The sequence below is a fragment of the Aegilops tauschii genome, chromosome 2 (assembly GCF_002575655.3).
Source record: "Aegilops tauschii subsp. strangulata cultivar AL8/78 chromosome 2, Aet v6.0, whole genome shotgun sequence".
Lineage (NCBI taxonomy): Eukaryota > Viridiplantae > Streptophyta > Magnoliopsida > Poales > Poaceae > Aegilops > Aegilops tauschii.
In genome coordinates, this window is record NC_053036.3 from 71,634,232 (window position 1) to 71,647,931 (window position 13,700).

General features: G+C 47.0%; 1 protein-coding gene across 3 annotated transcripts; it reads right to left on the minus strand.

The window, feature by feature from the left end:
• Window positions 1-4,599: 4,599 nt before the first annotated feature.
• LOC109782280 (uncharacterized) lies at window positions 4,600-7,414 on the minus strand. 3 transcript variants are annotated; one of them, XM_040401632.3, is made up of 3 exons: window positions 7,146-7,414; window positions 5,705-7,080; window positions 4,600-5,503 (listed from the first exon to the last, which is right to left on the minus strand). In XM_040401632.3, exon 2 carries the CDS (start codon window positions 7,048-7,050, stop codon window positions 5,929-5,931), a length of 1,122 nt encoding a protein of 373 aa, XP_040257566.1. In that variant the 5' UTR covers window positions 7,051-7,080; window positions 7,146-7,414; the 3' UTR covers window positions 4,600-5,503; window positions 5,705-5,928. The 3 variants fall into 3 exon arrangements, with proteins under 3 accessions (XP_040257566.1, XP_020196470.1, XP_040257565.1); XM_020340881.4 differs by having other exon boundaries at window positions 5,705-7,088; window positions 7,146-7,412; XM_040401631.3 differs by having other exon boundaries at window positions 5,705-7,413.
• Between the last annotated feature and the right edge of the window lie 6,286 nt (window positions 7,415-13,700).

Sequence of the window (13,700 nt, forward strand, 5' to 3'; positions counted from 1 at the left end):
CCCCCTCTACTCTCTTGTAATGGATTGAGTTTTCCCCTTGAAGTAATCTTATCAGATTGAGTCTTTAAAGATTTGAGAACACTTGATGTATGTCTTGCCGTGCGTATTTGTGGTGACAATGGGATATCACGTGATTCACTTGATGTATGTTTTGGTGATCAACTTGCGGGTTCCGCCCATGAACCTATGCATAGGGGTTGGCACACGTTTTCGTCGTGATTCTCCGGTAGAAACTTTGGGGCACTCTTTGAGGTTCTATGTGTTGGTTGAATAGATGAATCTGAGATTGTGTGATGCATATCGTATAATCATACCCATGGATACTTGAGGTGACATTGGAGTATCTAGGTGACATTAGGGTTTTGGTTGATTTGTGTCTTAAGGTGTTATTCTAGTACAAACTCTAGGGCTGTTTGTGACACTTATAGGAATAGCCCAACGGATTGATTGGAAAGAATAACTTTGAGGTGGTTTCGTACCCTACCATAATCTCTTCGTTTGTTCTCCGATATTTGTGACTTTGGAGTGACTCTTTGTTGCATGTCGAGGGATAGTTATGTGATCCAATTATGTTATTATTGTTGGGAGAACTTGCACTAGTGAAAGTATGAATCCTAGGCCTTGTTTCCTATCATTGCAATACCGTTTACGCTCACTTTTACCGCTTGCTACCTTGCTGTTTTTATATTTTCAGTTTACAAAAACCTATATCTAGCATCCATATTGCACTAGTATCACCATATCTTCGCCGAACTAGTGCACCTATACAATTTACCATTGTATTGGGTGTGTTGGGGACACAAGAGACTCTTTGTTATTTGGTTGCAGGGTTGTTTGAGAGAGACCATCTTCATCCTACGCCTCCCACGGATTGATAAACCTTAGGTCATCCACTTGAGGGAAATTTGCTACTGTCCTACAAACCACTGCACTTGGAGGCCCAACAACGTCTACAAGAAGAAGGTTGTGTAGTAGACATCAGGGAGGGCCGGCCCTCTCATGGCGCGCCCAAGGGGGGAGTCCTACTCCCGGTGGGAGTAGGATTCCCCCTTCCCTAATTGGAGTAGGAGAAGAAGGAAGGAGGAGAGAGGGAGAAGGAAAGGGGGGCCATCCCCCCACCCCAATTCGGATTGGGCTTGGGGGGCGCCCCCACCTTGGCCGCCTCCTCCTCTCTCCCTCTAAGGCCCATAGACTCCCAGGGGGGTTCCGCTTTTTTTTGACAAAGACTGTAAGGGAAACCCCTACAGTATAATTGGTGCAACAAACCCAAATTGCAAGTACCATGCCTTGAACCTGGGTGGGTGGGAAGGCATCAACCCCTTCCCACCACTAGGCTATGCCTTAGTCTGCACGGGAGGGGGGGTTCCGGTAACCCCCCGGCACTCCGGTAAATGCCCGAACTCACCCGGAACCATTCCGATGTCCAAACATAGCCTTCCAATATATCCATCTTTATGTCTCGACTATTTCGAGACTCCTCGTCATGTCCATGATCACATCCGGGACTCCGAACAACCTTCGGTACATCAAAACACATAAACTCATAATACCGATCGTCATCGAACGTTAAGCGTGCGGACCCTACGGGTTCGAGAACTATGTAGACATGGCCGAGACTCGTCTCTGGTCAATAACCAATAGCGGAACCTGGATGCTCATATTGGTTCCTACATATTCTACGAACATCTTTATCGGTCAAGCCGCATAACTACATACGTTGTTCCCTTTGTCATCGGTATGTTACTTGCCCGAGATTCGATCTCGGTATCCTCATACCTAGTTCAATCTCGTTACCGGCAAGTCTCTTTAGTCGTTTCGTAATGCATCATCCCACAACTAACTCATTAGTCACATTGCTTGCAAGGCTTATAGTGATGTGGATTACGGAGAGGGCCCAGAGATACCTCTCCGACAATCGGGGTGACAAATCCTAATCTCGATCTATGCCAACTCAACAAGCACCATCGGAGACACCTGTAGAGCATCTTTATAATCACCCAGTTACGTTGTGACGTTTGATAGCACACAAAGTGTTCCTCCGGTATTCGGGAGTTGCATAATCTCATAGTCATAGGAACATGTATAAGTCATGAAGAAAGCAATAGCAACAAACTAAACGATCATCGTGCTAAGCTAACGGATGGTTCAAGCCAATCACATCATTCTCTAATGATGTGATCCCGTTAATCAAATGACAACTCATGTCTATGGCTAGGAAACTTAACCATCTTTGATTCAACGAGCTAGTCAAGTAGAGGCATACTAGTGACACTCTGTTTGTCTATGTATTCACACATGTACTCAGTTTCCGGTTAATACAATTCTAGCGTGAATAATAAACATTTATCATGATATAAGGAAATATAAATAACAACTTTATTATTGCCTCTAGGGCATATTTCCTTCAGTTGGTGCATCACAAGCGCTTCAAGGTCGTCACTTTCATAGGGCTGCTCATACCCAACAAGGTAGAGGGTCTTCGTCAAGTGTGGGAGAGGAGAAAGTTGAAGATGTGGAGGAAGTGGAGGAGGAGTTCAGTATTGATGATCGTGATTTTTCAAGTGAGGATGAAGAAGATGTGACCAATGTTGCAAATGGTGATGGCAAGAACATGGGTGACAATGAAGATTGTGACTTCGACGGTGACTATTAGGGATTTGGGAGTTGAGCGATGAGAGAGTCGGTCTTTTGTTAAATTTGTAGTGTGAACCTAAGTTATGCCATTAGACTTTAAGATTATGGTTATGGACTCCTATTGTTGTTGAGCTATCTAATATTGTTGGGTTTGTTTTGGTAGCTTTGTTTCTTCTGTCTTCTCAATCCTCCTATTTAATTCTTAGTTTTAGAATGTTTGTTATTGCTCTATTCTGGAACATGGACTTACTTTTCGGTGTTTAATGCAGACTGTTTTGGAAAAAAGAAGAGAGAAGAGCAAGGGGAATGCAATTTGTACTACTTGGGCAACCACCAGGTATGTATGTCATCATGTACAACTCATTTGGTGCTTTAGTTTGTTGTCATAAATGTTACAACAGGACTATGAAGTTGTTATTTAATTTGCTATCATTCGCCATAAGGTTGTGTCTATGATGTCGCTACGCCGTACGCCATAAGCGTTATAATGTTATGACGGGGTCGGTCGCCATAAAACACGTTACGCCATAAAAACATTGGCTACCGACGATGATGGGAGTGGGGGCATGACGATGGCTCTGCCATCAAAAACACCGAAGGGGGGGAGCGAGAGCGAGTGTGTGTGAACTGCCGTGTGAGGTGACTGGAGAGAGCGTTGGGAGCTATGAGACGTCTCGTCGTCTCCCACGTGTGCATATGCTCGTCACGCATGGCTTGAGCGAGCCTGGCTCTGGAAAAACAGCCGATTCAGTCATTCCCCTGGATGCAGGCCCAGGGCTGCTTTAAGTTTCGTGCGGGTCAGGAAACAGATGCAGTCCAAGCAACCAAACAGGCTAATTTCATCTCGCGCGGGCCTGGCTGAGGGGAATGTGGCCTACCAAACGCATCATAATTCACACCTTGTTAGTTCTCATTTTTGTTTGCACAGTTGCACAAGGTGCTAGGTTTTAAGATGAGATTTGATATCTGGAACCGGCGAGTTGGAAGCAGATCAGGGGCGAATAGTTGGAGTATGAGGTCTTTTTTGCCAATATCATAGTGGCACCTGCTACAACATCTTCTTTGTCAACCAACTAGTATTGGGTGAAGTAAAGCTAACTTGAGAGGGGGAATGCTCACCTGATGGCTGCATGCATGTCTATCTTGTATGACCTGTCGTTAAACTCAGGTTATTTCATGCCCTGTTAATCTGTTAAAAAAAACAGCTCGGGCCGTTTCATGGAGTTGCTTTTTTCAGTGATCCAGTAAAGAAAAGAGGTCCATCACGCCGAAACACTACTGAAAGAGCAAAATGTTCCTACATTGAAACCACGAGAGGTATTAGCAAATTTGATTTTACTTGTAAACGAAAGGAAGAACGGCTGATTGAAACAAAAGGAAGAACGAATTTTCCAATCAACCTATATGCACACGTTATAAGTCAGCTGATTAATCAGCCATACTTAAAACAACATAATTTTTCCTGCAAAAAATAAAATAAAAATAACACAACATAACTTCTGGTGCAATGCTCTTTCTCCCGCGCCATACGTTTCGAGGTGCTGCGCATTGTGCACCGCGAACGGCATACGCCTTCCCAGCATGACTCCATGGTGGATTGGTGGACGACCAACGCCAGCACCTCGGAGCCAGCTACGGCAAGGAAGGACTTGAACTCCTTGGTTATCCTCGTCATGCGTAGGATCTGAAAGGAGTGCAACAGCAGGGTTGGTGTTCGATAACATCTCGGCCGCCGCTTCGGTGGTAGTGGCGGGCATTGTTCCCGAATGGAGGCTATGGCTACTCGCGTGGCGGCAGAGGGGCCGTAACCGTAGAGTTGTGGGTAGGCACGAGTAGTTAGGCAGAGCTCTGTGCCGGTGGATTTGGGTGGTGTGGCCTCTGTTACGAGGTTCTGTAAAACTTGCATCTCTTTTTCCCTCTTAATCTTAATGATGATATGACAGCGCAATTCTCTTGCGCGTTCCGAAAGAAAAAACACAACATAACTTGCAAGTTGTACACATACGGTTGCCTACATAACATGCAGATTAATAGCCGAATTGCTGGACATTAAACATAAATATCTGCTATTAGATGCAGAAATACAAAGGCACTTCGACAGACCGGACAGATAAATTTAGAGGAAATAGAGATCTGTAGTGCCTCTCTTTAGCCATCATCTTCACAACATTCAAACTCCCATCCCACTGACCGCTTCTTTCAATTCGTTAAAGTCCATTCCATTCATCATCAAATGACGCCTGTTCGAAACAAGAAGAGACCAAGCGACAGTAATCTCCACTTCCACCTTAGGGTCACTGTCACCCAAGAAACATGTCTCCTGACTTATATTGCAAGCTTTGGGCGTGAAGCAAACCTCACCCTGTGCGGTGATATCACCAGATTCTGAGTAGGCTTGTATGACAACATTCAGGCTTCCTTCCAATTCTACAGAAACTACATGCCTTGATAGAAGAAGGTAACCATATGAACCCTTAGGCATTGTTCTACCGCGTGAAGCAAGCATCACAACTTCCATGGATGGGGCATGAGTAGTATAAAAGACTTTACCATCAGTGACCTTATATGTCCGCGGTGGTGAGAGGCAAGCCACTTTACCGCCGTAATCGAAAGGCCATGGTCCATTTTTGACACGGACACCCAATATAGTGGCCTGAACAGTTTCATGAATTCGCTCCATGCATAACTCTATTCTGCAGAAGCAGTTGCTGAAGGAAATGGTACGTCCTCCGCTGTAATGGCGCCTCTCACTAATCAATGCTATATCTTGAGACAATGTTTTGCCTTTTACTCTTAGCTCGGTTTCAAAGTAAACATCATCGGTAAACACAATGGCACGAGACGGGCCAATTAAGCGCAAGAAAGGATCCTGCAGGCGTCACCAAAAAACTTATTAGTACCGGCAATCCTAAAGGAACAAAACATACCTACTTCTAAACCTTTTTTTGAACTGACACAATATGACAGCAAGAGAAGACAAGTAAGGAAGAATGGCACCACATGTGCATTAAATAACATACAAAAAAATTGTAGGAAAGGATTATAGCAGGTAAAGTACTAGCATACATACGTCCTGACTGAGCTTCTGCGACCTCCACCTATCGCAAGAGAAGAGGAGGTTGCGGCTGTGATCCACACAGTCTCGAGCGGCAACCACACCATACACAGATAATGGCCACTCAAGGCCGCCTTTTAACTCCTCGAGCTTGATGGTGAAGATCTGCAGGGTGGCCCCGGCGATGGCGGCATCTCCTGGGTCGCATCCAGGTGTGCAGTGGGTGAAGTGCATGGGACTCACGGTCGCTGCAAAGACCAACCAGATAGAAGACCATGGGTGTCCATCTCCATCTTCATATCATGATCACATGGACACAGTTTGGATTCATTGGAGCCTTGGACCTGCTTCAGATCCATGGCTGAATGGTGTTGGGGCCTTGCAGGTGGAGCCGCAGCACAACCTCCGTGCTTCCCCTTCTTATGACCCCCGCGGTTCCCCTTCTTACTGCCACGAGACTGCATCTCGGTATCAGGCCCGCGGGAAGGAAGTTGAGACTGCATCTCAGTCTCACGAGGCAATGGACCAATCAACTGCTTCTCCACGAAGGATTTTCCCTTCTTACTGCGACGAGGAGGAACCTTACTCTGGATGTCAGGTCGACTAGAAATAACTTCAGGCTGCTGCGTCCTCGCCTCGACCTTTTCCCCGTCGTCTAATTTGGTTCCAGACAAGTCCAAATTTTTGAAATGCGCCTCCATGGTTGTCGCCTCATCCTCATGGGCACCTTCCGGATAAATCTCATGGCAGTCATACACAGATGGTTGCCTCTGCTGTTGTAAAGGAGGAGGGGAAGGAGGACCTGGAACCTCACTCTGGATCAGAGAGCCGCAAGAAAGAACTGGTTCCTCCAAGAGGGATTTGCCGCTGCCCCTCCGCAACTTGGTCCTCTTCTTCCGCCCCACTTCAGCCGACAAAGCTTCCATGGCTTCGAAAAAAACAGGATTGACCTCCTTCTGTTTCTCTCTGTTTCGGTCGAGGTCATCCAAAATACCACTCACAACTGATACATATTCCACGCTCGGCGTCCACGGCAACGAGTCACCTTCGGTCCTCTCATGCTCCTCCAGTGCTCTCTCCTTCCGTCTTCGAAAATCGGCCAACAGCGTTTTCTCCTCCTTAAGCAGTTCTGATCGCAGCCCCGCCAATTGCTTGAGCTTCTCAGGAGGGATGACCGGACCCTTGTGATCCCCCTTCTTCATGCCGTGAGGAGGAGGAGGGACTGGAACCTTACTCTGGATCTCAGGGCTGCAAGAGACATCTTCAGACTGATCCTCCTCCAAGACAACAGATTTGCCCCTGTCCATCGCATCCTCTGCGCCATCGCCACCACCATCCAATGTGTCCGACTGGTTAGGCATATCCTCCCGCTCCAGTTTTATGATCCGCCCCTGAAAGTCTTCGAGCTTCTCAGGAGTCATGCCACGAGGATGGGGAGGGGGGACTGGAACCTTACTCTGGATCTCGGTGCAGCAAGAAAGAGCTTCAGGCTGCTGCTCGGTGGACTTGCCGGATTCCCCTTCCGTCCCCGTCCCCGTCTCCACCTCAAGAGGCGCCCTCGCCTCACTTTCCCCCGGCCGCCACCCGCCGTCGCTTCTCTTTTTGTGTTCTGATAGGTGCCGCCGCCCAGTTGGAAAGAGCTCAACTTAGGGTTCCTCCCAAAGGGAGCAGTTCCGAGTGCGGGGAATGAGGATTGAGGAACGAGTAAAATGACCACTAGCTTAAACAAAAAAGTAAAATGACCACTCATATGTCCCGGACGCGTCGGGTGCGTCCAGGAAGAGGGCCCGATCATCCTTCGGTTTAAGTCCGGTGCAATCACATGCGTGATTTTTTCTTAACACAATATAGACACGTACGCACATACACTCATTTCTATAAACGCGCAAAAACTTACCCAATGTTATGAGCGTCTCTGAAATATTAAATTGCCGTGTCATGTTGAGATACATAAAGATGCTTTCGTAGTTGATGAGAACATCTCTTCCCACTAAATAGACGTCGCCAGAAAGCCCGAAATAAATCTAGAAAAATGCAAGCACCAATCTCAAGTATGCGACTTGAACTGCAGGGAATATTACTGTCCTCCTGGCTATTCAATCATAGGTTAGTTCGCATCACATATCTTAAATACATACTACACACATGTAACACAAAAGTTGAGTACTATTACATATACAGGGTCTGTTACAGTCCAGAAAAAATTATCAAAAATTGACATCGTATTTGATCCTTCCTAGATATGGCTTTCTGTGAAACAAAAACTGACACAGAGCACTAACTAATAAATTAGTATAAAAATAATAAGAAATGATATAAAAACATAAAAAGTAATAATATAAACTAGTAGCATTTAACAATCAAAATTATACATACGTTTGCAACGTAACAGCATCCCTGAAAGGATCGATATAGTTGACTAGAGGGAGGTGAATAGGCAACTAACAATTTTTAACTTTTCTTTACCAAATTAAACTTTGCATCAAAGTAGGTTGTTGTGACGCCCCCGATATGACTGTACACTAATCATGCACGCAAATGTGTACGATCAAGATCAGGGACTCATAGGAAGATATCACAACACAACTCTACAACATAAATAAGTCATACAAGCATCATAATACAAGCCAGGGGCCTCGAGGGCTCGAATACAAGTGCTCGATCATAGACGAGTCAGCGGAAGCAACAATATCTGAGTGCAGACATAAGTTAAGCAAGTTTGCCTTAAGAAGGCTAGCACAAACTGGGATACAGATCGAACGAGGCGCAGGCCTCCTGCCTGGGATCCTCCTAACTACTCCTGGTCGTCGTCAGCGGGCTGCACGTAGTAGTAGGCACCTCCAGTGTCGTAGGAGTCGTCGTCGACGGTGGCGTCTGGCTCCTGGACTCCAGCATCTGGTTGCGACAACCAGGTAGAAAGGAAAAGGGGGAAAAGAGGGAGAGAGGCAACCGTGAGTACTCATCCAAAGTACTCGCAAGCAAGGAGCTACACTACATATGCATGGGTATATGTGTAAAGGGCCATATCAGTGGACTGAACTGCAGAATGCCAGAATAAGAGGGGGATAGCTAGTCCTGTCGAAGACTACACTTCTGGCAATCTCCATCTTGCAGCATGTAGGAGAGAGTAGATTGAAGTCCTCCAAGTAGCATCGCATAGCATAATCCTACCCGGCGATCCCCTCCTCGTCGCCCTGTTAGAGAGCGATCACCGGGTTATATCTGGCACTTGGAATGGTGTATTTTATTAAGTATCCGGTTCTAGTTGTCATAAGGTCAAGGTACAACTCCAAGTCGTCCTGTTACCGAGGGACACGCCTATTCGAATAGATAAACTTCCCTGCAGGGGTGCACCACATAACCCAACACGCTCGATCCTATTTGGCCGGACACACTTTTCTGGGTCATGCCCGGCCTCGTAAGATCAACACGTCGCAGCCCCATCGAGGCTCAACAGAGAGGTCAGCACGCCGGTCTAAATCCTATGCACGCAGGGTTCTGGGCCCATCTTCCATTGCACACCTGCACGTTGCGAGGGCGGCCGGAAGCAGACCTAGCCTAGCAGGCGTTCCAGTCCAATCCGGCGCGCGCCGCTCCGTCGCTGACGTCAAGAAGAGCTTCGGCTGATACCATGACGTCGAGTGCCCATAACTGTTCCCGCGTAGTTGGTTAGTGCGTATAGACCAAATGGCCAGACTTAGATCAAATACGAAGATCTCGTTAAGCGTGTTAAGTATCCGCGAACGCCGACCAGGGCCAGGCCCACCTCTCTCCTAAGTGGTCTCAACCTGCCCTGTTGCTCCGCCACAAAGTATCAGTCGGGGGCCGTCAGGAACCCAGGCCCACCTCTACCGGGATGGAGCCACCTGTCCTTTCAGCCCCCTCATCAGAATCACTTTCGGGTACTCAACGATCCGACCCGACTTTAGTCACCACATGTGTCATGTATAAAAAGTATATAGTATATACCCGTGATCACCTCCCGAAGTGATCACGGCCCAGTAGTATAGCATGGCAGACGGACAAGAGTGTAGGGCCACTGATGGAACACTAGCATCCTATACTAAGCAGTAGGATAGCAGGTAAGGGTAACAACTGTAGCAACAATGACAGGCTATGCAACAGAATAGGATTAACCGAAATCAGTAACATGCTACACTACTCTAATGAAAGCAGTATAGAGAAGAATAGGCGATATCTGGTGATCAAGGGGGGGCTTGCCTGGTTGCTCTGGCAAGAAGGAGGGGTCGTCAACACCGTAGTCGATCGGGGGTCGCCGGCAGTCTCGGGGTCTACCGGAAAGAAGTAACAGAGGGGGAACACAATAAGTAACAGAGCAACCAAAGCATCACAAAACATAACGAGGTAATACGCGGTGCTAGGTATGCCCTAACGCGGTAGTAAGTGATATTGGTGAAGGGGGGAAACATCCAGGAAAGTATTCCCGGTGTTTCGCGTTTTCGGACAAATGAACCGGAGGAGGAAAGTTGCGTGTTTGCTATGCTAGGGATGTGTGGCGGATGAACGGGCTGCGTATCCGGATTCGTCTCGTCGTTCTGAGCAACTTTCATATAGAAAACATTTTCATCTGAGCTACGGTTTATTTTATATGATTTTCTAAAGTTTTAAATCATTTTTAGAATTTATCTAATTAATTTAATCCAATATTATCCAGAATAGTGTTTGCTGGCGTCATCATGACGTCAGCAGTCAACAGAGGTGTTGACTGGTCAAACTGACGTGTAGGCCTAGTGGGACCCACCTGTCATACTCTGTTAGGTTGATTAGGGTTTAGGTTAAACAAAATACTGTTTAATTAAACTAACAGGTCAATTAGATTAATTAAGTAGGATTAATTAACTTAATTAATTTAGTTAATTAATTAATTAATTAATTTTATTATTATTTATATTTTTTTAATTCCTTTTTTTAACATGTTCTGGGGGGTGGGGCCCCACATGGCATAGGCCCATGGGGGCCTAGCGGGCGAAACGGGCAGCGGGCACCCGCGCGTTTGCACCCGAAGGGCAGACCCGGGGCATCGCGGGGTGCCGGAACTGGCCGCCGGCGTGGCAGTGGCCTGCGGGGCCAGAGGCGGAGGCGGGGCATAGGACGACGGCGGGGCCAGAGTCAGGGCGGCCGCGGTGGAGGTGGTGGTGGGGTCGCGTGGGCGGAGCAGGGGCACGACACATCACAGCAGCGACAGCAGCACATGAGCGCGGCGGGTGGGAGTTAGGCGCGTGCACGAGGAAGTAGGGGCGCGGACGTGGGCGCGCGCGGAGCTGCGGGCGCCGCGAGCGAGCAGGCGCGGCGACGAGTCAAGGGGGAGCAGGGGGCGGCCACGCGCGGAGCGCGGACGGCGCGGCGAGCGGGCTATGGGGAGGAGGAGGACCGGGGTCCTCACCGGGGTGCGTAGGGACGGGGCAGCGAGCTCGGAGAGGAGGACGAGGAAGGGGCGACGTCTGGGTCGCCGGCGACGAGTGCGGCGGGGCGACGGGGTCGAGGGCGCGGCGCCGGAACGGCGGCCTCGACTCGGGACGAGGAGGAGGTGAGGAGGCGAGGCGACGGGGTCGAGGTGGTGATGGCGTAGGGCGACGGGGCACCGGCGAGGTTGTCCGGCGAGGGAGGGCACTCCGGGCGGCGGCGGGATCGGGGCGGTGAGCACTGGGGTGCTCCCGATCCAGATCGCGCGGGGGGGGGGGGGGGGGGAGGAGTGGGGATCGTGGGGAGGGGATTAGGGTTTCTGGTAGTGGGGGCAACAGGGCCATATAGGCTAGAGGGTTGGGGTGGGCCGGCCTGGCTGTTGTCTGGGCCAAGGCCCAGGGGAAAGGGGGTTTTCCTTCTTCTATTTTTGTTTGTTTTCTGTTTTGCTTTTTCTTTTATTTACTATTTTCTGTTCTATTTTAGTTACACCTATTTTAGTTTTTATAAAATACAAAACAAACTCCTAAAATATTTTTATAATATAGCCCACTACCTCAAAAAGTTTGGTGCAATATTAAAAATACTCGGTACATTTTTATCATTTAAAAAGTACTTAAATATTTGTTTTAGCCACATTTTTATTTATTTTAGTGCATTAAAACATTTTATAAAATTGTGGATTCTCTACCATAATTACCTATGCATTATTTGTCACAATCCGAACATTTTAGTTTTAATATTTGAAAACTTTTGTGGTTTGCCTTTAACTCAAATTTGAATTTGAATCATTTTGAACTAACGTGAGATTAACAACAGTAACCGTGATGATGTGGCATGATTAACAGGGAATTACTGTAGCTTAAATATCTGGGCTTCACAATTCTCCTCCACTACAAGAAATCTCGTCCCGAGATTTAAGAGGGGAAGTGACGTGGAAGGGATTTGGTTACGAAATTCTAACGAGTCATCTCGGTCTTGGTTGCTCTTCTCGAAGAGGTCGATCCATTACGTGGGTGTCTTCATTTCTCTGCTTCGGTCATCATGACGATGTTGGAATCCTTTCTTCGGGAGCTCCATCGTACTTACGAATAGGAAAGGGGCAGCTTGACAACGATAGAATGCTACCAGGGGTAATCACCGGGGGTTATCCCACGAATGAACATATGAGTATCTCTCGAGTTGAACGAATAAAACATGCCGAGAGCAAAGTAATATGGTACAATAAGAAGTTTCAAACGGGTAGATAGTTGCTGAAGTCTTAACCAGAGAGGAAAAGGGGTTCAGAGCAGCGAGAGTAAGTATTGCGTTTGATACCAGAATAGAGCACTAGGAAGGTGGCCCATGAATTAAATACGAAGCCAAGCGTGAGGAATAACCATTCGAGACAGGGTTGTACAAGAGAGTCAGGTTTTGATCCTGTGGAACTGTGGGTTCTGGGCCCACCATGTGGGTTAAAAGTAGGAAGGGTGGAGACGTCTTGCGTGATCATGTAAGCAAGGCATGTCAGAGGATAGCCTGTCATTTATGTCGACAACAACATCGGTACCAAGGGCGAGGGACGAAGAGAACCATTTTCCTGCTCGTTGAACGAGGCGGACCAATAGGCAAAGTTCTTGTCCATCGGTGGTTACCGGAATGCTATCAACAAAAGCAACAGGGTCTTACTGACAGGGTTGTACACCAAGGTGTTTACATAAGCAGAAGAACATTACTGCTTAGATCATATAGATCACCAGAAAGGTTAAACAAAACAATGGAAAGGAAAATGTGATCATCAGATTAAACAGAACAATGGAAAGGAAAATGTGTTTAAACACATATTTCAGGGGTATATCCTTCCCAAGGACAAGCAGATGATATCCATGACATGATAGAAGGTAGAAAACCATTTAGGTAAGGGAAGAGAACTTTCCTGACATTACCCATACAACGGTGTTTGGATAATTGATAAGGAAAATTTAGCATTGTGCTTTAAATGTTCTTATTGAAAATCGGAGTACCACAGACATGCTTCGAGATAGCATTGACATGGTCATTGGTAAAGATCAGAACTTGGATTCACAAAGGATCCTTCAACTCCTGATGGAAGAATCGCTAAGCTTGCTAAAAAGGAAACTATAACAATAGGTCCTACGGCCAGGTGTGCTAGGCATGACATCACCTTAACGGGTTATACTAAGACCAATGTTATAACTCTTGGAAATATGTTCCAACCATCATATCTGACAGAGGTTCAGATCTGATTGGTGTCATGATACCTCAGACTCAGGATGCCTGAGAAGAAAGGTGCAACACAAATTGATGGGATGACATTGTAAGATTCTCGGGAAATGAACTATGAAAGCAAGTTCCGAAACAAGAGTTCATCATTAAACCAAGGAGAGGGTTAGGAGGTGGCTGATGGACTTGACGAAAAATCATCCAATTTTCCAAACAGATGGATTTGCACAATTATGTGAACATGGGGATAACATTTGCCAGATCAAATGGTATAATGGTGTATGCTCGAGCAAAACATACATAATCAAACATTGGTTGAAAAGTACACCCGAAATATGGGTTTAGGTAGCATGATCAATGTTAGAAT